This window comes from Juglans microcarpa x Juglans regia, chromosome 3D (genome assembly GCF_004785595.1).
Source record: "Juglans microcarpa x Juglans regia isolate MS1-56 chromosome 3D, Jm3101_v1.0, whole genome shotgun sequence".
Classification (NCBI taxonomy): Eukaryota; Viridiplantae; Streptophyta; class Magnoliopsida; order Fagales; family Juglandaceae; genus Juglans; species Juglans microcarpa x Juglans regia.
The window spans coordinates 10,150,065-10,174,464 of record NC_054598.1 but is presented as its reverse complement, the minus strand read 5'-3'; the positions used below and the strand labels follow the sequence as shown (position 1 = coordinate 10,174,464).

The window sequence follows — 24,400 nt, the reverse complement described above, 5'->3', positions numbered from 1 at the left end:
ACATTTACACTACACGCCATGCTCACTCCCTAAAATAACGTTTAGCATTGCAAACTTTTGGATTTTGAGATAAATGCCAGGAAATAAAAGAAGTAATTTATATGAAAGTTTTTCTATTATACCTATTTTTCGTATTTCGAATTGATGACAAAAACTTCCCCTCTCGATCAATGACAATTGTATCAATCAAAGGATTTTGCACTGACATGACCGGTCGGAATAATGAGATTCGTACAATTATTTTATATAATAAATTTTTTTCAATTGTCTGATTGATAGATAAACACATCGTACATGTTGAACACCGCAGCATTTAAGATTTAGCCGTCTCAATTTATTTTAATTTATTATTATAATTTTTTTAATTTTAATATAAAATATAATAAAAAATTTAATTTTTTTATATTTCAAAATAATAATATTAATAAATAATATTTTAATAATATTTTAATACTTCTTTTTTCTTTTTTATATTTTAATAATAATATGAATTGATGTAATATGCTAATTATTTGACATTTTGTTACGAGGACATTTCGTGTTTTTATTCTTTTCGTGTCTTGAAAGAAAGACTAATTATATTATTTACATTAGTTAAAAATGTATTCTATTTGTTTTTCTTTTTTCCATTGATCCCATCATAATTAAATAAGTTGATTTGGAAAAATCCGAATATGATAACAATTTATTAACACAAAACATATAATGGGAAATTTCGTATGATTGTACTAATTTGGTTATAAATATAGGATTATGACACTTTTACAATGTAATTTATATGAATAACAACTCCAATTATTAATTAAATAGCTTTCTCCCATTATTATAATTAATTTGCTAATCATCTTTAAAAATAATTAATTAGTTAATGAAAATATATTTCTTCATTAGTTTAAAAAGCAGTGTTTTCAACGAAATGTGATCCCCAAACCGAGGAAGTGTAACATGCACATTACTCAAGGCTTGTATCTCAAAAAATTAACATGACATGTAAAATGTTAGCATCTAATAAAAGATTAAAAAATTATCGGATCATGTCGAAAATTTATATATAAAATTTATATATTCAATGAGTATTGTCTCAATTTGCAACATGGACCGACAAAGAAAGGAGAACAAAGATCAAAAGTATACCATAATTGGACAACTGGATGCTACACATGAAGAAAAGCAAGATGCAATTGAAAAGACAAGAAGAAAGATGAAAGATGATTAAGTAGCTGGAAAAAAAAAAAAAAAAAAAAAAAAAAAAAAAAAAAAAGCTCTACAGAATGCTGATCCGTGGGTTATATTTTTGCATTATTTTTTATTTCTATTTTTATAGTTTTAACTTGTCCTTTGAAATTAAATTAAGTAGAGATGTTACCTGCATGGCGTGGGAGAAGTGGACCCTTACCCACACCCCGCCTCGCACCATGTGGGATAAGAGGAAGGGGGAGGGGCCCTAGTGTTAGGGGTGGGATCGAAACCGTACCCCGTCCTGCCCCTTGCCTAAGCCACACGACTCATTGGATTTAAAAATTATTTTTTTGTTTAATTTTTTTTCTTATTTTGTAAATATAAAAAGAATTTAAATTCATTAGTGTTGTATATTATATTGTCTTGACTTCATAAACCAACCTTTATAAAAGAGCTTAAGGCAATTTAGTAACTTGAATACAATTTTAAATTTTTAACAAATTGTATATATCTAGATATAATATATTTATTTAATAAATATTTAAAATTTAATTTTTTATACATAAGGGAGGTGGAGCGGGAGGCAGAATGAGACTCCATTGAGCTCAACTCGCCCCAGCTGTGTATTCTCCCTTTAGGGTAGGGGTTTAGGGCGGACGGGGCGGGGTAGCGAGGGGTGGGCCCCCACTGCCCACCCCAAGAATTAAGTGATAATATATGCTTCAAAGCTTTGAAAATTTTTCCATAGAGAAAAAACTTATTTAGCCATGATATATTAGATGAACGATTGTGATAACCATAAAGCAAAATGTACTTTTTTTTGGGCATTGGTGGTGACTTTCTCGAAACCCCATAAAAGCAAAGAAGGCACTCAAGGCATACGGTTGCTTTTGAAGCATTTTTTTTGATAGGGTGCTGCTAGGTGCCGTCGAGCAATGGTGGTCGTGCGTTCGATTAGGTAGAATTTATTTATTTTTAATTTATTTTTTAATATTTTTTAAAAATATAAAATATAAAAAATACTAAAATATTAATAATTAATTTCTTAATCAGCAAATAAAATAAAAAAATAATTAAATACATGAATGATGAAAACAAGAGGATAAAATAGATCGGCCTAGTATAATTATTCATTTTTTTTTATTCTTCTTAATCACTAATAAATAGAAAAAGTATTGGTGTTGAAGCAGTTGTGGAGGATTTATTAAAATGTAAATATAAATATATATATATTTTTCCACATCAGTTAAAAGTAATTTGAGGTAGAAAAATGATAGTTATAATTTTAAAATATGTAAACTTTGTATATATATATATTTTTTAAAAAGTAAATAAATTTATAACTCACATAAAAAAAATAATAGGAAACAATATATATATATTTTAAAAATAAGTATGTGGACTTTGCACACTTTTTTAAAATAAATTACCAGTTCATGTAATTTCAAATAAAAAATTGTGAATTCAAATCTTAATTTTATACTCATTAATTTATTTAAACTTATTAATTTATTTAAATATTTTACGCCATATATGAGAGAATATTAAGATTTAAATAATAAAATTTATTTATTTTTTAATTTAAAACTTTTGAGACGAAGAATGATTTAAATTTTTGATAGATTTTTTCTATTTTAATTTAAAAAATTATTTTTATCAATCACTATTTATTATATCACATTTTATATCTTCTAAAAAATACCTCATATCTTATAAAAACTCTCTCATACTCTATAAAAATAAAAAATTATAAATAGAGGTTGTGAAATTGAACAGTGGCGTAGCATTCCTCTCAACGATTGTCTTGACCATGTCTTTAGGCCCTCCGGTTCCTCCGCTCGTTGAAGGGTAACTTCGATATTTCGTGGCCAGTAGGGGGATAACATAGGGATTTAAATAAAATAATGATATATTTATAGCGCAATAATAGCTTTTAGGGATTTAAAAGAAGTAGAACCCCCGCAATTCGCTGACATTGTATTAAAGAACATTCACCTGTGACGCCCAACACATCACCACCCAATACCTTATCTCCACGTCAACATCATAAATCCCTAGGGACTAACTCATCAAGCGTCCCAGATTTCCCTAGCTCTCTCAGATCCAGCGGTCCCGATTGCGTGTTCTAGAGCCTTCGAATCTCAACCTAGGTAGAGAGTACAGAGACACAGAGTGAGGAAGTGCGGTCAGATTCTTGACCAGGGTTAGTTATCTTCTAACCCAGGCTTTACTCCCCGAGTTAAAGAACATTCCGAGCTAGTAGCAGAGAAAGGGAGAGAGGGAGAGCATAGAAGCTCAAGGAGGGAAAAAGAGGAAGAAGGAACCGAGAAAGTTAGCGGAGGCTATCTCGAGTCAACTCGGATCGGTCCTTGCCCTTGAACCCATTTTAATTCTTCTTACTCGGTTCGTTGGCCCTTTTTGGTGCTTCTTCAATTTGAAGAAAGTTCTCTAGTGGCCGGTGTCGTCCTCCGGAGGGCGTTTCTGACTCCGGCTTCTTCCAGATCTCTCATTCCGGTAGGTCTCTCTCTCCATCTCGTTAACTTAGGGGAATTTCTTCTCTCTAATTTGGTTTTGGGACGGTTCAACGTCGTTACCATAATCTCTTCCCCCCAATGTTGGTTTGGCTTCACGAAACAAAAAAAACGACTTTGCTTCCGATTTTATTTTTGGGATCTCTTCAAGCGGAGCTTTCTGGCAGCTGAGAATTGATCAATGTGTTGCCGCTGTTGGGATAATGTGCTCAATAATTGTATTCGAGTCACTTTTATCTTTTATCTTCTTCTTCTTCTTCTGTTTTCGCGGCTGAAGCTCATTCCTTTTTATTTTCATCTTTCTTCGTTACCAAACGTAGCTTCCACGATTTTGTCGAAATAGTCGCTGTCGTCTAACCTTTTTCGGTTCAAACGTGAAAGGATTTGATTCTTTTTGAGACTCGGACGTTTTTAATCCAAATTAATGCTCCGAGTTTATCGCGAGGGAGTTTGCATTTACTTGCGGTTCCGAGATCTTAAGGGTGCGCTAATGAATTCTAATTTTCAAGGTTAACGAAGCTTACAAACCTGCCTCTTTTACAACCGATGGGATATCGCAGATTCATTTCGCGGTCCCCAAATATCATTTTACTATTTTTCCACTTTCTGGTTGTTTTTGGAAATGGGTGAGGGGCGGTGTTTATTTTAGTCCAAATTAAGTGAATTACTAATCAAGATCGAAACTCTTGTTGGCCATTTATGTATTATTTGATGCAGTTAGTATATATTTTTGATTCATTTATAATCAATTTTACAGATTCCCTTATTATTTGGGCACACGATGGCTCACTCGATGTAGCATCGAGCTATATCTTCTCCTTCCATCACGGTCCTGTTATGTTGCTCGGTTCTTTGAGAATCTTGGGTGGGATTTGAAATTGATTTCATCGATTGATGATTTTTGGGGGGACGTACTTTTCTCTCCAACAATTGCTGTCGGCTTTGGAGCTTGGTGTCTCCTGGGGAGGGAAGAAGTTCTCTTCCGCCACCGCCTCTGTTGCCGGCTGCAAAAACAATCAGTTATATATATTTAATGTCTCGTGAATTGGACAGTCCTGTTCAGACTCAGATGGCAGTGACAATCTTCAAGAGCCCGCTTAGTGGGGAATACCATGGGAGCATGAGAATGGAAGGGAAACAGCCTGCTGGGAGGAGACGCGTTTTTGTGCAAACTGAAACTGGATGTGTTTTGGGGATGGAATTAGATCGTGGTGATAATGCTCATACCGTGAAGAGGAGGCTGCAGCTTGCTTTAAATTTCCCTACAGAGGAGAGCTCGCTGACTTTTGGGGATATGGTGCTGAAGAATGATCTTAGTGCCGTTCGAAATGATTCCCCTCTTCTTCTTAAACGGAACCTTATGCATAGAAGCTCCTCAACCCCATGCCTGTCACCCACTGGGAGAGATACCCAGCAGAGAGATTGGAGTGGTCCTATTGAAATATTAGGGCAGTCAAATCGCTTTGCTAAAATGAAACAACTAGTCAAGGAAATTGTGAAGGCGATTAAGATCGGGGTTGATCCAATTGCTGTTAATGGTGGACTTGGTGGTGCATACTATTTTAGGAATAGTAGAGGTGAGAGTGTTGCGATTGTGAAGCCTACCGATGAAGAACCTTTTGCACCGAACAATCCAAAAGGATTTGTTGGCAAAGCTCTTGGACAACCTGGTTTGAAACGTTCAGTGCGAGTGGGGGAGACAGGGTTCAGAGAAGTTGCGGCTTACCTTCTCGACAATAATCACTTTGCAAATGTGCCTCCCACTGCTCTTGTGAAGATCACTCACTCAATCTTCAATGTCAATGATGGGGTGAATGGTAATAAGCCTCACAAAAAGAAGCTAGTCAGCAAGATTGCATCTTTCCAACAGTTCATCCCACATGATTTTGATGCCAGTGATCATGGCACCTCTAGTTTCCCAGTTGCGGCTGTGCATCGAATAGGGATCTTAGACATTAGGATTTTTAACACGGACAGACATGCAGGAAACCTGTTAGTGAGAAAACTTGATGGTGTTGGGAGGTTTGGTCAGGTGGAGCTTATTCCTATTGATCATGGCCTTTGCCTGCCAGAAACTTTGGAGGACCCATACTTTGAGTGGATTCACTGGCCCCAGGCTTCAATTCCATTCTCAGAGGATGAGCTCGAGTACATAAAAAATCTTGACCCTGTTTGGGATTGTGAGATGCTGCTTAGGGCGCTTCCCATGATTCGAGAAGCTTGTCTCAGGGTCTTGGTTCTCTGCACCATTTTCCTCAAGGAGGCTGCCACTTTCGGTCTCTGCCTTGCTGAAATTGGTGAGATGATGAGTAGAGAATTCCGTAGTGGTGAGGAGGAGCCTAGTGAACTTGAGGTTGTATGCATGGAGGCAAGGAGGATGATAGCAGAGGAGGTGTTATCCCCTAAAGCTGATTCTATAGATGAGAATTTCCAGTTTGATATAGACTGCGAGGAACTGGAGTTAGACGTTACACCAAAGAAGATGGTACTAGATGATTATATGGCCAGAGCACCATTCCAGTCTGGAATGAGTGGCGGTTATGTTCGCTGTCCACTGTCTAGACTGGAAGAAAGCATCGAGGAGGAGGAGGAGGAGGAGGAGGATGAGGATGAGGAAAGTCAAGGAGAAGAAGAGCAAGAGGGAATTGCAACTCTGCCAGCTGCTGAAACGATCCCAACAATGTCAAAGCTTTCCATGTCTTTGAAGAATACTGTTTTAAGCGAGAAGAATAAAAAACACCAGAAACATACTGGAGCAAAACTTGAAAGTGGCTATTTATCAAATACGTCCTCTGGGCATAGGAGTGCAAATGAGCAGCTTCCTGCAAGCATGAGTTTCGTGAAGCTGGCAGACATGAGTGAGGATGAATGGACAATGTTTCTGGAGAAGTTTCAAGAGCTGCTTCACCCAGCATTTGGAAAACGAAAGTCTGTGACCCTAGGTCAGAGGCAGAGACAGAGGCTTGGTACGTCGTGCCAGTTTTGAGATTGAGATTACCTATAGTTGCTTGACAGAAGAGGACTATAAGAAGAAATATAAGACTTGTAGGCTTGTGGGGACTTGAAGGAGTGTTAGGATAGGTTTGGTTTATTATGCGTTTTATGGGTTTTCTTGTTCGCAGGAGTTCTGGGAGCAAAGTTAGTAGCGACTGCTGTAAATATTCTTGGCTGATAGCCGAGTAGAATTGGTTGTATTTTTTTTTTTTTTTCTATTTTGTCTCTTCGCAACACCGCCCCCCCTCCAAACACCAACACCAAAAACCCTCTTTCTTTCTTTCACTCGTTTCCTTTATGGACTTGTTTGATAAATAACTTGTAGACTGAAATCCAAAAGGAAGTCATGTGAATATATAGTTGTGTGTTGAGCTTGTTTGGAAATTGGTTAATATTTGACTGTATGCTATCAGAGGTGTGGTGTTTGTGTTTCACTGTACTAGTATTGCCTTTCATAATGGGGAAAGTTTTATTGATGATGGCACTGATACAAGGCATTGATTGGCATTTCAATGGCCAGTCGTTTTAGGTAAAAACTGGTACAGCATACCAAATCCTTTTTGGGTACAGACCATTCTTACATATTCTCAAAATTTTCCATAATTTTTTATCTAAGCATTATTTTAATTTCAATTATTTAATTTTTTTATCTAATAATTAACTAATCAGCATTCAAACACAAAATTCAATACAATTTTTATAATTTTTCATACAAAATATCAAAATTAATAAAATTTTTAAATTTTCAAAAGAAAAATAATATTCAAATAATTTTTTTAACTTTATAATACATTTATTTAATTATTTTTTTTCTTCTTTACCAAAACTCAATATTTATTCAGGTTAGATTCAATGAAAAAAAGCTAAGCTTGGGCTATTCTGAGATCTCCTTGATAGATTGAACTGAACTGGATTTACAATGATATTTTACGTGAAAAGGGGCACTTGAGATGAGCAAAGACCAAATGGGTACGTGGTAAAACGTTGGCTCCAGTTCCAGTCAAATGTTGCTTGCTACTTTTTCTCATCGAATTATTAAAAATGTAATCAATTAAAATGTTCAGTTTCAGCGTGCAAAGACTTGGAAGTGCTTGTAATCATTGCCACCCAGGCAGATGGGATCCCCGCAATGGATTTTGGGTGTTAGAATGTGAACTGAAAATGAAATAGGAATGACCTGTACGCTGGTTTCCATATCCAAATGCCTTTTCTTTTCATAATCTTGGTGGAAGGAAGGTTGTCTTATCATTATCGTCTGGATTTCAAGCTGATAAAAAAATGAAAGTATTAACTTTGAATGATTACTTATCTATAAACAAAACGCATGTAATCGATCTGTTACCTATTCTATATTGATGACTTTTCCGTGAAGCTAGATTTTAAGGATGATGCTCTTGCAGTCCAAATTTGCCCATCAATTGGTTAGTTGTCAGTACTGATACCTCTGTACCAAAAACTTATTCCTCATCATTAAAAAAAAGGTAAAAAGATGTAGCAGACAATGTAAAATCATCACAAAACAAGAGAAAGTCGGCTTGATTTGGATCTACTAAGGGGTATTTCAATGTTCATGCCTTTATTCAAAGTGTTCTAGGTCCTCTCTGTTCTCAAAACACAAGGCAGTCTTCCATTTTCTATTTGTTGTCCCATTGTTTTCGCGCCGTCTATATTTTGTGGATTTTTATTTTGGTCATGTGTTATCACTTCAAATGTCATTGTGAAAAAGAACAAAGAGTCTTGTTTATGTCATGGTTGTTCAAATTAGCTATTCAGGAAGAATGACTACAAAAATCCTTTTGTCAATGCTGACATAGAAGGCAAGAAAGATATTAGCAACCAACAAAGTTACATCATATGTTCCGGTCCCACGAACAACTGGACTTTGGTAGGGTCAGTGATTGGCCTTTCAACCTGTTTGCAGGGTCAGTGCTCAATATATATATATATATATATATATATATATATATATATCGATTTTAATCTGTTTTTCTTGTCAATAGGTAGGGGTTTCCTGTGGTTTGTGCTATTTGGTATCAGTAGGCTCGTGGGTTTTGCTATATTTGGAAACTGAGAGTTAGGAACTTTGTCGTTGTCTTGGTATGATAGGCCGAATCTTGCTTTAGCATCTGAAAAGTTACATGAATTACATCTCTGTACTAACAAAATTTATTTGCCCAAAGGCATCAGCTATAGGGTCTTTAGTATTTATACACCAGTTTTTTTGCTCTCTCAGCTCTCCAAATTCTCTGGTAAAAGGCCAATAAATTAGTTCCTAGTCATGCAGGAGTTTTGGCCAAGAGTTCTGCTAAAAAAGGTGAAAACTGTATGTGTTTCAGAATCAGAATCAAGGAGCACAATAAAACTTAAGAACTACATCTTGCTACTGGCAATATCAAAGAAGCTTGCTTATAGATTGGTGGCAAGGGTTGCTTTCAGTGGTGGCCTTTTATGTCTGTCGTTGTGACAAACAACTTCATATTTACAACACCAACCGTAAAAAAGGTGCATTGAGGATAGACTCGAGGTTTGTTCGAAGTTTCCCATCTAACAGTCCTTGCAATCAGAAGAAGATCCATCCCATACTTTTTAGGTGAATAAGTAGTTGCTTAATTTGACTAGAGCTGACAGGAAGGAATTAAGGAAAGATAACATATTATATTGCATTGGCAGAGGATGATAGTCTTCAAAGTGAATGAGGTGAACGTGGCTGCCTTATCTTTGATTTGAGATGTTTTGTTTTATATTACAACTTGTTTCAGGTGTGAGGGGTCGTGTGGGGGTTGTTTGGGTAATGCTTTTTAAGGTTTGTCTAGCTGTCTTTCCCTTCATATATTACATCTTGAAGCAGAAGTGATATTTGGCTTGAGAGTCTTGGAATTATGGTTGAAAAGAAATCTGCATGTTGCAGAGATGTTTACTTGTAATATAGTTTTTTTTAATAGAACTTGTAATATAGTTCGTATCAAAGACTTTCTTACTGACATTCAGTAGTCATGAGTTTTTCATACATTGAACTGCAGAATAATAAAGGGCAACAAGAGCTTATTGCCACAAATGAGAAATGCTTCATCTGCAAAGAGCTTTTATAAAAATAAACTTACAAATTAAATGCGCCTTGACGTAATACGTCAAATTATGAAATTCCTTTTACTACAAAGTAAATCAAACAGTATCATATCAACTCATATCAACAAGTGAATTTACTTTGGTAAAATTTTTTCCATAGATCTAACACTTTCTCTTGCTAGATTAGTATCAATAATGATCCATTCAGTAAGATTGCTTTTCATTTAAACTAATGTCTGGTGGTGGACAGTCGTCCTCTGATGGCATCTCAGGACTTGAAAGGCAATGCCCAAGGATAAGAGCCAAAAAACAAAGGCTAATAGAACATGCTCGATGAAGTAAAATGCAAACTTCTCCTCAAGACCTGAAAGATGCTGCATAACCTTTTTGGGTGGCTGGTAAAGTTTCATACATCTTAAGGTGGGCAATCTTCTTGTACCTCCATTTGGGTGTTTCCAACGCTACAGAATTTGGTTGAGATCGACAACATGATCTTATATTATAAAATGAGTTTTACTTCTTACAAGTGGGTGTATAAGCATACTAATTATTGTGGGATTCATTTAGAAGTTTATCTGTATGTCAAAAAATAATTTAAAAATTGTGCATCGAAGCCATTAAACTTGGATGCAGCTAATGTAGGTAGGGAGAATAGTCTTGGCCCATGATCTGACCCATGAGGTTGGGCTATAGAGCTGATTCTGATACAGCTTCTCCTTGCTATCAGCAGCATTACAGTCTTTAGTTGTGTTCCTAAAGATAAATCGACCAAACTGCTCCTACATATTCATTGACCCACGGGTGATACATTAATTTCTTCTGCTGTTTATTCTTAAGAATTTATTCAAACAATACTAGAAGTCTATAAAATATCATGGGTTGATCATTGGGCCTCTAACTGATCTGTGCTGCATGGTCATCTTTACGGCATGCTTTTGCTTGGGCTTTGGTAGATCCTTCTACCCGTGCTACTTAATAGAGCCTTCAACTGTCAAACTTGGGTATAGGTGTCAGTCTGGAGTGGCTGGAGCCTAGAGACCCGTTAAACTTTGTGAACCTGTTACCAAATATCCGGCAGATTATATGTTTTTACTTTCTCCACCCCTCTATGCATCGGCAAAAGAAAATAGAAAATATCAAATTTATAAGTCTTTTATAATTATATATTAAATGGAGAGTAATTTTGCTATTTTGAAATTATTTTCTTATAGAAAATGACATGCTTGCATTGGTTGAGTGTAAAGTAGGTTGTAAAAGAGTTGTAAGACGAAAATTTGCTCACTGGTTGTACAAGAAAGATGTCAAATGCAACGATTATTAGGCAAATAAATTAGTATATCAGAAGAAACACCATAGGATCAGAACATCCAATTTTGGTACCATATTCCAATACATAACTTTTACTACCTATCTGCAACTTCTGTACAGAATCTGTCCATATCCATGCATGTTAGATGTGCCTCCATGGTCTCTCAGCAAGGCCAACACATCAGCTGCATTTCAACCTCTGTACAGAACTAGTCCATATCCAGGCATGTTAGATATGCCTCCACGGTCTTTCTGCAAGACCCACACATTCACCATATCTATAACAATCCACAAGATGATCAATTGTCAAACCAGCAGCTTGCATAAACGAACACACAATCACCGGCCCTACCAACCGAAATCCATGCTTTATCAGATCCTTGCTAAGGGCTTCTGCTTTTGGTGTCCTCAGTGGAATATTTCTTGGGTATCTGTACCTGTTGATCACTGGTTTGTGATTCACATAACCCCACATATAGCTACTGAACGATCCGAATTCCCTCACAATCTACATTAAGGTCAGAAATTAAGTACAATGAGCAACCTGTTGCATGTCATATTAACCAGCCGAGTGAAACTTGCAAATGCATTGGTATTTTAAGCTTGCCTTTAATATGCATTTGGCATTGTCTACTATACACCTTACTCTGCTCTCTGCTAACATTATTGCTTTGTTGGATGCTATGTCTGTGATTTCCTTCTCCCCCATTTTGGCAACAACATTGGGATCAAATCCAGAAAAGGCTTCTCTATGTTACAAACCCAAGTATAAGCTTCAATCATATGTTGATAAATAATGACATTGCTGTTTTATATGTAAGATGAGTGTTGAAGAAGATTGTAAGTTTAAATAGTAGAGGTGGCTCAAACAATTAAGGTTACCTGAATAGTTCCCTTCTTTTCAGGATTTCAGTCCAGTTGTAGTCCATCAGCATACCAGACATTGCAAGCAGCTCAAACAACTGGCTGTTTCATTATTTAGCACGTAGAGGTTGGCATATTTCTCTGTAACTAGCTCTAGATTCAGTAAAAATTAAAAAGAGCTTACCTGTCGTCGTAAACTGGAACTCCCCAGCACTCGTCATGAAATGCTACATAAACTTTATCTGTATATAAGACGTTATATAAATTTCTGTGTAGAATTACTTTATTTTATTATACTAAGAAGTGGGTGAATGAATATTATTACAGTAGGTTGAAATTGATGGGAATTTGGAAACATACTTTGAACTGCTATCCCATGACAGTTACATTGTTGCCATTGGTACCATATAATTTACAGCTGTTGCAGAACATAATATTATAGCTATTTAATGACTTGATAAAATCTTAATTTATGTTCTGCTCTCAAACACCAAGTATAGAGGCTCGGAGACTTCTTTCTTAAGCAAGACTATCACCAAGTATAGAAGCTCGGAGACTTATTTCTTAAGCTAGACTATCTGTTATCTTTCCTAGTAGATTCCACATTCCAACTGCTATGGCAATTTAGAAGCAATTCAGCAATATGATCGGGAGAGTACAAAAGTGCAAAAGCATTTTAATTTATGATCAGCAATGTGAAGCTTATAAGACTTCAAGGGTTGACATGAATGTCTATCCCATATACTCTCAAGTCACTACAATGGAACTATGGTTCATTATTGCAGATCTCTCTGCAGTTTGTTGAGTCCAAATATTACTTCTAGCATGGTAACAAAGCCATATGAATTTCATAATCGTAGAAAGGAAATCAAATTTTCCATAATCGATAAATCACTTTACCAACTCTTACCACTATTCTTTGTAACCCAGTTGCACCTCTTCAACTCGCCAGTACCAGTATCCTGACTTTGCTGTTGCGCATTTTTATCGACTGGAGCTTCTCTTCTTTCAGGTGGTGCAATCAGACGAAGTGCTAAAGAAATCTTCTGATCCAGTGGAGTGGTAGAATCCGTAAGAGAAGAGTCGTTTGAGTTCTGTGACCATGACAGAGACAATGATGATAGGGATAATGATGAACTGCTTCTCTGAAGCCCAATTGGGTAAATTCTCTTAAGGTTTTTGGACAGACTGCTTTGTGCTGGCTTCTCTTTTTCTTTCAACACTTTGTTCTTCTCCAGAACATGTCTTCTTACATTTGCTTTAGACATGCTGGAGAAAGACATGAATGTTCTGGTTTTAACTTGGGTAGATGTAAAGGGTGGGTTGAGATTTATAAAAGTAAGGTGGGTGGGGGGTTTTAAACACACAAACAATACTAAATTTGGTTGGTGAAAGGTGAGTTTCACAATTATGGATGACCATTTACTTCTTAGTTTTTAAGCAAAATCTCTATGACTATACTGTATACATGATGGGAAAACTTAGATTTCTTGAAAATGATACTTAAAATTACATGGTACCCTCTAATATAGAAAAGAACTTGAAGTCTTCACAGATTTTCTTTTTCAGATATAGAAAATGAGAAATAAAAAAGAGGATGATGAGAAATCTATCTTAAATGATGATTAAAACTATTTGACTGATGGGGTTCTCTAAATAATATTAAGATTGGGACAGGTGTTACTAAGATTATCTAGTCAAATTGTTTTATAGGGTTTTGAGGACCCAAACACATAAAAATTTCCTTTTTCTCCTATTAGGGCTCAATATCTTATGTGGGATAATCATGAACATCATGCTAAACTTTCCCAGTCTGAGTGGTCTCCATAGATTTTTAACCATATTCATTCAAGAACTTGATAAAAAAGGCAATTAAAGGTGGAGAGAATAAAGCAAAAGTAAACCCCATAATTACCCACATCAACATTGTAATTTCTAATTATCACCACCATTCTTCCTCCTTTTTTTTTTTTTTTGTGTGTGTGTTTTCTCACAGAGACAGAGAAACCACAGCTGAAAACCCTTCCAAGTAAAAGAGGGTGAAAATGGGAGGAGGGGTGCACTTTTAGTAGGTGTAGTAGTGTTAATACAGTCTTCCGAATTACAGGAAAATAAAATGATAACTCTTTTAGTTGCAGTGTTTGTCTCATTGCAAGTGTAATGGGTCCGTCCGCTTTATTCTTAATTCTTACTTCTTGTGTTCTCAAAGGTTCGAGGCTGAAGCATGCATACCTGTTGTCGGCATACAGCATAGACAGAGATATGCCATCCATCTTTCTTGGTGTTACCATTTTATACTATAATTTGAAGGGTTATTGTATTTAGAGATTTTTTTAAAAATTATACCTTAAATCCCAAATTACACATTTGTTTTTCTTTCTTTTGTTAATATGATCTCATGAAACTATTAAAAAAATAAGTTATAATTTATTTTATTTTTCTAAGATCAAAACGATTAAAATAGAGATGATTTCACTTATTTTCATTCATCTCAATAATCATATCTTAATAGGATACGGAGAGTTAAGTAGTTAAGTGAGATATGTCACTTAATTCGATGCATGTTAATATTTATTAGAGAAATGTTAGTTAACGCGTGTGAGTATTATATAATTATTTTTAAAAAAATAAATAAATATAAAATTAATTAAAAAAATTAAATTTTTTAATAATAAATTTCTTTATTTTAAAACAATTATATGGTATTAATATATTTCATGACTATATATAATATTATACTATTTATTAACATGTTGGACAAACTGTTGATATGGGCATGACACATCGGCCAATATAAAAATAATTAAAATTAAAGGTTTATTTATTTATTTTATAACTATTTATATCCCATGATAAACGTGTACTTATATTTTACGCATTAATTTTTTAATTAACGGAACTCTTTATTCTTTATAGATAATTTGAAAAAATAATGCGCATATAATTTTTTTTTTAAATGAGAATATTTTTATAAAAATAATATTAATTTTTTAAATTATTTTATAGAAATGCTGCTTGAGTGCTTCTGGGATTGTGTGTATTATTTTTTAATTTTATTTATTTATTTAATTTTTTCGTACGCAATAAAGCTCGCTGGTTATTTGACATTCACGTGGCTTAAGCCCATACGCTGACTTTTCTGACTTGATTAGCCAGGTGTTTGCACCAGTCACAGTCACTGCCGACAGTACACTTGCGACAAAAATCTCTGTTCTCTCACTCACCGGCCTTTGAGATTGCCGCGAAAGCAACGACTCTCTTAAACCCTAATCTCTCTCCCTCTCGCCTGCGTCTAAGCAAGACTGCATCCCTCTCCGCCTCTCAATTTTTCGAGATTTTCTCGGGAAACAAGGTCCTGACTTGTTCTTTCCCGCTTCCCTCTTCTTCACCAAATCCCGCGGTATCCGCCACAAAGCTTGACGACGAGCCCATCACTTACCCCACTGTCCCAAACCATAGAGACACAGTGGGAGAAATTCTCTCCGGTTCGAGGAGCTTTGGCTTGGAAAAACTTTGCTTGTTCTTTTGGTTTCCCTAAATTGAAAACTTTTACCAGCTAATGTTTAATTTGTACGGCATGGGGTGAGCTAGCAGATAAAGTTATTGGATTTTTCTGCTTCTTATAGCTGACATCTATGTTTGATTGTAAAACACTAGTTACATTGAGGATGGTTTGAATTTTGTCATTTAAAGACTTCTTATGATTTCTGGTAGGCTCTGGTTCTACACCTTTTCTTTGTGAGTTGTTATTCAATTACTGTAGGCTCTGGTTCTACACCTTCACTTTGTGAGTTGCTCTTCGCTAGTTTCAGGGGCTGGTATTCAACTTTTGTGGTTTGGAATATGCTAATATTTGCTGTTTCGAGATTTGAGACAGTTCAAGATGCCCTCTTTGTTCTTGCCAAGATGAAAGACCTGAACATGCATGGATCAATACAAACATATAAGAGTCTGTTGCACAACTTGAGGGCACTGAAACCATGTGGGGTATTCATGATGAAATCAAATTTGGTTGAACTACTCAGAATGAGATACTGCTTTCTCTTGAGAATTGAAAGTCAATTTGGAAAAAGTTGCGTACACTATAGTTAAAGCACATTGTGCAAAGGGTGGTGTGAGCGGGGAAGTAATATTCTTTCGTCAAATGACGGAGAAGGGGTTTAAAACCTCAAATAGGAGATTACAGTGATGTGATAAAAAGATTGTGCAAAAGGTGTCTAATAAATGAAGCAAAAATATTTTGCTGTACGAACTATGAAGTCGTCTGATGGTGACATCATACAGAAATTTGTAAGGTGATGCTTAATGCTTTCCATCAGGAAGGTGACCTAGATTCTGTTTTTGAATTACTTGGTAGGATGATCAAATATAAATTGCTTCCTGATTAAACCGTGGGAAATGATGATTTTCATGCATCTCAACGTCAAAAGCAGCTTTCTTGGCTGATGGGGAAGTCAGTATGTGAGGTATAACACTTGAATATGTATCATAATCATTTTTTAAATGCACTATTAAATTTGAAATGCCTATTCGTTATTTAAGATGCTTATATATATATATATATATATATATATCTTTGTTTTGATCATAAAATTAGACAATCAAAATTGTAACAAGTAGCCTGAAAAGGATGATCCAATTCTGTTAATTGATATAAAAAAAATCTTTTTAATTCCTGAAGTGTTTATAAGGGCAGTTGATTGCTCTTTTTAATAAGTGAAAGCTATATATACCGAGTATCATCTTTAGGGCATTTTTGGTTGGGTGAGGAGGTTAAAATTTGTTTCTGTCACCTGACTTCACTTGATATGTGCAGTTATGATATTTATAAGAAATTAATGTTACCCTGCCAAGGTAAGTCATTGTATAAATCATCCAGAAAACTGGCAAACAAAATGTGACCCAAGCCAAAATATCACCAGTACAGCATTGTCCAGCACCACCACAAGTGGAAAATTATGACCATAAATCATTTGTATCCTTTTACAGCTAATGAATACTTTGATGATTTAACTTGTGCCTGGATACGGCTGTCATTACTACAATCAACCGGGATAGCACCAAAGGCAGAATGGTAGAGAGGTATTTTACATTAACTTGATTACATACCAGCTTTGTAGGCTATCTACTGTTGCAATCCCTATCATACAGGTTTCGAAGGCAATCCTTTTTTTTTTTTTTTTTTTATTGGCACTGGGTATTCTAGAACAAAGTTCCGACTAATCTTGGGGGTGCACAAGCCTTTGACAAGGAGTCTTCCGCAAGTGCATCTCGAGTAATTCAAGGGGAAGTTTTCCTAGTCCAACGGCGACTAGAAACTGTTAGCACCTAAGAGAATTCGAACATTAGACTTGGAGGGAGCATACAATCAAGACCAAGGCTTTTACCAATTTGCAAATGGAAACACTTGCAACAGTGCATGTTACTAGAATTTATTGATCGCTTATTTCATCTTTGATTCTTACAACTGAGCCTTGTATGCACTACTTTTTTTTCTTTATCTTTTTTTTATTTTTTATTTTTTTTATAACAGATGATTCTACACGCAGCTGTAATTGTTGGGCGCTGGCCTCTGTCCATTCTCAATGGGATCTCTTTTCTCTGAGAGTTTGAAAGGAAGAACATCGCAGCTGGAATATATCACTTGCCTCATGGCATTCCTTCTGAAGCCAGACTTTATACGGTTAGACATATGTTTTCCTCTGTAGCTCATAATTTGCTTATTAATCAATTTCTTTTTTTTGGGAGCATCTATCGGAGTTTCTAGTTTCTGTCTCCAGGGTTCCATTGCTGTGTCCTCAATGACTTTCTTTCTTTGGATCTATGGATTTTAGGCTGAAGCCTTTGTTGGTTTCTGTAACACCCCATTTTTAAAGATTAGGAGTGTCACGTACTTTTAATAAAAATAAAATCCGGCAAGAGATCTCAAATTTTATAAATGAAGTTCAAAAAATTTAATGCTCCTACTTTTGGCCTGCCTGCTCGTATTCATCATCCTCACCTGGGTGGTTAAAAACATGAAAACAAACAAAAATGAGTCGAAAACTCAGCAAGAAATCCATCACAACGTAAACATACTAAACATAAGGTTTTCATAAAAACTTTCATGCTGAGAGTTTAAAATTCATGACTATTCATACTGATGCTTGTGCTATGCATGATTGTTTTAATTGAATTAACTGACTGATTTATCTGACTGATCTGATTTATTTGACTGGCCAACACACTTAACCCTGTGTGCGAGGTTGTGCACCGGCTCCACATCCTGCGGCCGCAAGGGGAGCCGCTAATAGTATTCTAGCATACTATGGTGGACCACGACTGAGTTCGTGGCTTGCACATCCACCCTGAAACTGAACTGCATTGGTACCATGCATCTGAATGGCCATCTCATTAACTGATCTGATCTTATCTTTTACTTGAAATTAAGATGGCTTACGTGTCTTATACACATGAGATGCATGACATACTACATACATAATCATAATTTCTGAATTTAAACATGATGCGGAATGACATGATCGTATACTATACTGGATGACATGTTTGCATATGACATGAGTGGTGCATAAATAATTGGCCGGAAATGAACTGGCTTGAATACTAATTATCTATAAACTGAATTGTGATGATCCTAAACTTGTGATCAAATTACTTACCTCGCTGCGTTTCTTCTGGAATAACACTTCGTAACTTGAGACCTATATGAAATAATAACTATCACTAAATTTGTTTGGAAACACATAAGTACTAATATCTTATTTAATTAAATCCACAATCTAGAAGATAGTGTTAAACTATTCAATAAATCTTAATATCTAAATTACTTAAAATACTTATTTATAATTTGGATGAATACTCGAACTATTTTAAAATAATTCATAAAACTTAAATTCTTAAACTAAGTTTTATTTCTTAACATAATTATTAAATCTTATAAGAAACCTAATAAATTCTATTAAATATTCTTAACATCATAATTTCATTAAATTCTTAACATAATAATTTTATTAAATTTTACTAAATAGACAAATGAATATTAACAAAATGCTCGCAAAATATCCTTATAAAATAGCATTTGATTAATATATTTATTTAAGAAAACTGACTTTTAAAATGTTAAGCCCAATAAAATTAGTAAAATTGTTGTTGAAATAAAATACAATAAAATATAAATTAAAATACAAGTCCATTTCAAATAATTAGAATTTTGTAAGAGTTGAAATCTGGTCCATATAATATAATATTGTACTACATGAGCCCAACAAAATGAGCTTGAACGCACGTGCATAAGGGCCTAAAGCCCAAGAGCCTATCAAAACCAAATCCCACGGGTTTTTACTAAATTGAAGACACGGCTAAAACAAAAAGAAAAAGCAGAGAGTTTGAGAGAAATGGGTCCTGCGATCCTGCGATGGACTCACCGAGAGAGGCTGAGACAGAGATGGGCTGCGCGGCGGATCTGGCAACAAGCAGAGGTCACGGTGGCGAAACTAGTGGCTTCTCTTTGGTGGTGCAACACCGAGTGAGGGAGAGAGATTAGAGAGAGAACAATGCTAAACCGAGAACTACCGAAACCAAAAAGAGGTTGGCGGCGGTCGAGGTCTTACTGGAAGGGAGTGGGTTGCTGGACTGGGCTGGTTGGCACTTTCTGTGGTGGCTGGGAGGTGGTTCAACGTCCCTCTAGGTGGCTACAGTGGAAGCGAAAAACAGAGGCTTCGGTCTTCACGTCCGTCGCTGTTGCGGCGTGCTTTGGTGGTTGAGGGTGGTCCGATATCTTCTAAGGTGGCCGGTAGTGGCGTTGGCTGATCTAAAAGTGGTGGAGTTGCTGCGGAAGGAAGTGGGTGGCTCACGGTGTTACCGCAAAGGGAGGAGCAGCACTAATGCTACGGTATTGCGTGGCTGACCAGTGCTTTCTCTTGGCCTAACGAGGTTGACGGCACTACTAGTGGAGAAAAGCTCACGGTATGGAGAAGTTCTAGTGGGATGGCTTGCGGTTTCCGAGTTTTCTCCTCTCGTATACGAGGTAAGCCAGCTATGTAGTGGTAGATGATAGAGAAAAATACAAGGAAAATCTAGAAGGGTAGAGACGTGCATGTGACTGAGTAGAGACGTGCGGAGTGGAAATCGTTACTCATTAACAGAGTCGGTTTTCCACTAGAATGTTATCAACAAACACTGAAAAACGTACGGATTTGAGATTTAAAGTGTTTAACTAAGAGGCTAAAAGCAGAGATGAGGTCCGGTGGAGATAGATAAAAATATTTTAAATTTCAAACCAAACTCTAGTGAACGTAAATCTGATACAATTTAATAATAATTATTAAAATAAAACTCTAGTAAATTTATATAAAATTATAATAGTAATTATTAAAATAAAATCTGATAAAACTATAATCATAATAATAATAATAGAAAAAAATAAATAAAAATTTTACTAAGAAATTTACTTATATACCTTAAATTCAAAACTGGTATGTTACAGTTTCTTTTCAGTTATTTATTTTATGTTTGCAGGTCTGGCAGCACCTTTCGATGGACTAACTTAGAACTAAGAATGTTGAAGCTTCGATGTTCAATATATGTGAGTTATAGATGCACTATGTATTCAATTTTTTGTTTTTCAAGACAAATGAAAGATTTCATCGTTTTGCCAGACAAAGTTTGGAACAAATTTCTCTTTTCAGGTAAATGACAAGCAGCCAGCATGTCATGTCTTAATATTTATGTAATGTACACGCGTACAGTCTCTAGCCAAGTATATAAGTTAGATTTTTTATGTACAGTAAATAACTTTACTTGTAACTCAAGAACTTCAATATACAGAGCATTTTCTGTCTGCTTTCTTTCTCTTTCGTAAACCTAGAATTCCAAATTCAACATTCTGTTATGGTATTAGAGAGAATTCTAGATCTTCCTCTCTGCCTCTTCCTCCAGATGAAGATGCCTCTAGTTCATACTCTTTACACCATGGTGATACTCCAGGTGCTCAACTCTTCTCTCAACCCCTTTCTAATGAAAATTATCATACATGGAATCGATTGATGACTATGGCTTTGATTGCTAAAAATAAATTTGATTTTGTCAATAGTACTTTGTTGAAACCTTCTGAGGATAATCTTTTCTTCAATTCTTGGATTCGTTGTAATACAATGGTCCTTTCATGGATCTTGAATTCACTGAGCAAAGATATTGCTGCTAGTGTTATTTTCATTGAATCTGCTGCTAATGTATGGAAAGATCTTCAAGAATGTTTTTCTCATAGCAATGGCCCTCGTATTTTTCAACTTTGAAAGGCTATTTCTAGTCTGAGTCAAGAATATTTGTCCGTCAGTGTGTATTTCACTCATTTGAAGGCACTATGGGATGGAACGCAGAATTATCGTCCATTACCTACCTGTTCCTGTGGTGCTATGAAAACTGTAGTGGAGTTTCTTTATCAAGAATATGTTTTACAATTTCTAATGGGTCTTAATGACTCTTTTGCTCATATTCGAGGTTAGATCTTGTTATCTGATCCTCTCTCTCCTATCAACAAAGTTTTCTCACTTGGCCTTTAAGAAGAAAGACAATGTCAGATCAACCAATCCCTTCTTAGCAATTTAGCTTATGAACTTGTTGCTATGGTTACTCAGTCTTAGCCAGTTAAATTTCAACAAAAGTTCACTAGAAAACAAAACAATTCACGCAAGGACAAGCCTTATTGCAGCCACTGGGGGATTCAAGGTCACACAGATGAGAAATGTTATTGGATTCATGGCTTTCCACCTAGCTTCAAATTCACCAAGAATAAACAAGCATCTGGAACTCCTTCAGCCAACCAAGTTTGCACTGATGATCTTACACCTAGTTTTGGTCCAGTCATACCTTTTTCTCAGGAGCATTGTCAACAGCTTATCTCCATGCTTCAATCTCAATCTTTTGCTCATAATTCATCCTTCAATCCACAAAATCAACTATCTGCTAAGCATGTAGGTATTGTTTCATCATCTGACAATACTTAAAGTTCCATTGTTCCATAAATCTTCGGTAAAAATTTCTCTATTCTTTCATATTCATCTGTCTATTCCGTGAATAAAAAATATTTCTAAGAAATCTTCTTCTTCTATTCATTCTTGGATTTTTGACACGGGTGCAATTGATCTTATGATCAGCTCCCTTCATTTGTTTACTTCTGTTCCTTCTTCCATTAATATTTCAGTTCATTTGCTAAATGGTAAGTTTGTTCCAGTCACTCATATTGGCAATGTTCAACTCTCTACATCTTTATTACTTAAAGATGTTTTCTATGTTCTATCCATTCATTGTAATCTCATTTCAGTAAGCAAATTAGTTTCTTAAATCCCTTGTTGTCTCATATTTCTTCATTGTTTCTGTTTTCTACAGGACCTCTCTAACTGGAAAACGATTGGAGTGGGTAAAGAAACTCGAGCCTTTTATAATTTACTGCAAGGTTCACAAAAGACTATTGATGATTCTTCAATTTGTTTTTCTTCTTATAATTTCAGTTCTATTGTTAATAATAATGCCTTTGAAATATGGTATCGTAGATTAGGACATGTATCTCATTCTCGAATGAAATTTTTACTTCATGAGTTTCCTAAGGAATTTTCCAAGGAATCTTTCATTTCAGCTTCGAGTCACTCTTCTTGTCAAATCTGTCCTCTTGCAAAACAGAAAAGATTAACTTTTCTTGTTAGTACTCCAACATCTTCCGCTATATTTGATTTGGTGCATTGTGATATTTGGGGACCTTATTCAATAACTTCATATAATGGTTTCAGTTATTTCCTCACTCTAGTGGATGATTTTTGTCCATGTACATGGGTTTATCTCATGACATCTAAGTCAGAAGCTAGAAATTACATTCAATCCTTCTTCCAATTTGTTCAAACTCAATATCAATGCACCATCAAGGTCCTTAGATCTGATAGTGGACCTAAGTTTGACATGAAACAATTCTTTAGTATTCATGGTGTTTTACATCAAAAGAGTTGTCCTTATTCTCCTCAACAAAATACTGTTTTAAAGAGAAAACATTAGCATATTCTTAATATTGCTCGAGCTATCATGTTTCAATCTTCTTTACCATTAAAATTCTGGAGTGACAGTATACTACCTACAGTCCATCTTATTAATATTCTCCCTACACCTTTGTTACCAAATCACAAATCTCCTCATGAAATTTTATTCTCTGTTAAACCAAGTTATCAATACTTGAAAACATTTGGCTGTCTCTGCTATGCTTCAGTTCTTACTCATAAAACCAAGTTTGATGCTAGAGCTAAGCCTTGCATCGTTCTTGGTTATCCCACTGGTGTAAAAGGTTACAAAGTTTATAGCCTTCTTCACCATACTGTCCATATTTCCAGAAATATGATTTTTCATGAAACCACATTTCCTTTTAAATTCACTACTTCAGATTTCTCATTTATTTCTGTTCCTTCTAAACCTTCCATACCTAATCTTGTTCTTCCAATTCATTTTTCCCTTCCTCTATCTATTTCTACAGATTTTACTCCATCTACAAATTTTAATTTCCATCAAAATAATTCCTCAGATCCTCAAATTTCGACCCCATCCCATACTCTTCGAAGGTCATCAAGGTCTCATAAGCAACCGCAATACTTGCAAGATTATCATTGTAACTTGGCTTCATTTCAGCATCCGCTTCATCAATCTTCCCTGGATGATGGTATTATTTCTGCACAAAAAGTTATTAAATATCCTCTTTCTTCTTGTATCTCTTATTCTAAACTTTCTCCATCTCACTTAGCTTTTACTTTAGCTACTTCATCTCATTCTGAGCCTAAATTATTTTCTTAAGCCATTAAAATTCCTTATTGGAAAGAAGCTATGCAAGTTGAGATTTTTTCTCTTGAAGCAAATAACACTTGGACCTTAACTACACTTCCTCCCAGAAAACATCATATCATTTATAAGTGGGTCTATAAGTGCAAACTTAGGTCAGATGGTACTTTGGAGAGATACAAGGCTTGATTAGTAGCCAAGGGTTACACTCAACAAGAGGGGGTTGATTATTTTGATACTTTTTCCCCTTTGGCTAAACTCACTATTGTTAGACGTTTAATTGCTATTGCTACCTCTCAAAATTGGTGTTTGCAATAGCTTGATGTTAATAATGCATTTTTTCATGGAGAATTACATGAAGAAGTGTATATGGTGATGCCTCCTGGTCTTGCCAAACCTAATGATACATGGGTTTGCAAACTTAATAAGTCTCTATATGGGTTAAAACAAGTTTCTAGGTAGTTGTTTTTCAAATTTTCCAATACCTTAATTGCTTATGGATTTGTTCAATCAAAGTCAGACCATTTTCTCTTCACTATGATCTTGGGTTCTTCCTTTATGGCTTTCTTGATCTATGTGGATGATATTGTTATTACTAGTAATAACTCCTCTTCAGTTCTGCCCTCAAGTCCTTACTTGATTCTAAG

At 35.4% G+C, this 24,400-nt stretch overlaps 2 protein-coding genes across 5 annotated transcripts; one reads left to right on the top strand and one right to left on the bottom strand.

Moving 5' to 3' along the window:
• Positions 1–3,428: 3,428 nt before the first annotated feature.
• On the top strand, positions 3,429–7,080 carry LOC121256475 (phosphatidylinositol 4-kinase gamma 5-like). 2 transcript variants are annotated; one of them, XM_041157280.1, is made up of 2 exons: positions 3,429–3,693; positions 4,468–7,080. In XM_041157280.1, the coding sequence occupies exon 2, from the start codon at positions 4,744–4,746 to the stop codon at positions 6,694–6,696; it is 1,953 nt and encodes a 650-aa protein (XP_041013214.1). In that variant the 5' UTR covers positions 3,429–3,693; positions 4,468–4,743; the 3' UTR covers positions 6,697–7,080. The 2 variants fall into 2 exon arrangements, with proteins under 2 accessions (XP_041013214.1, XP_041013215.1); XM_041157281.1 differs by having other exon boundaries at positions 3,434–3,693; positions 4,764–7,080.
• A 3,254-nt stretch (positions 7,081–10,334) lies between these two features.
• LOC121256476 (DNA-3-methyladenine glycosylase) lies at positions 10,335–13,225 on the bottom strand. Of its 3 annotated transcripts, XR_005939007.1 has the most exons (7): positions 12,853–13,225; positions 12,127–12,184; positions 11,961–12,044; positions 11,686–11,827; positions 11,431–11,586; positions 11,178–11,330; positions 10,335–10,345 (listed from the first exon to the last, which is right to left on the bottom strand). XR_005939007.1 is itself a non-coding variant. In XM_041157283.1 (6 exons), the coding sequence occupies exons 1-6, from the start codon at positions 13,223–13,225 to the stop codon at positions 11,271–11,273; spliced, it is 873 nt and encodes a 290-aa protein (XP_041013217.1). In that variant the 3' UTR covers positions 10,990–11,270. The 3 variants fall into 3 exon arrangements, 2 of the variants coding, with proteins under 2 accessions (XP_041013217.1, XP_041013216.1); XM_041157283.1 differs by lacking the exon at positions 10,335–10,345 and having other exon boundaries at positions 10,990–11,330; XM_041157282.1 differs by lacking the exon at positions 10,335–10,345 and having other exon boundaries at positions 10,997–11,586.
• Between the last annotated feature and the right edge of the window lie 11,175 nt (positions 13,226–24,400).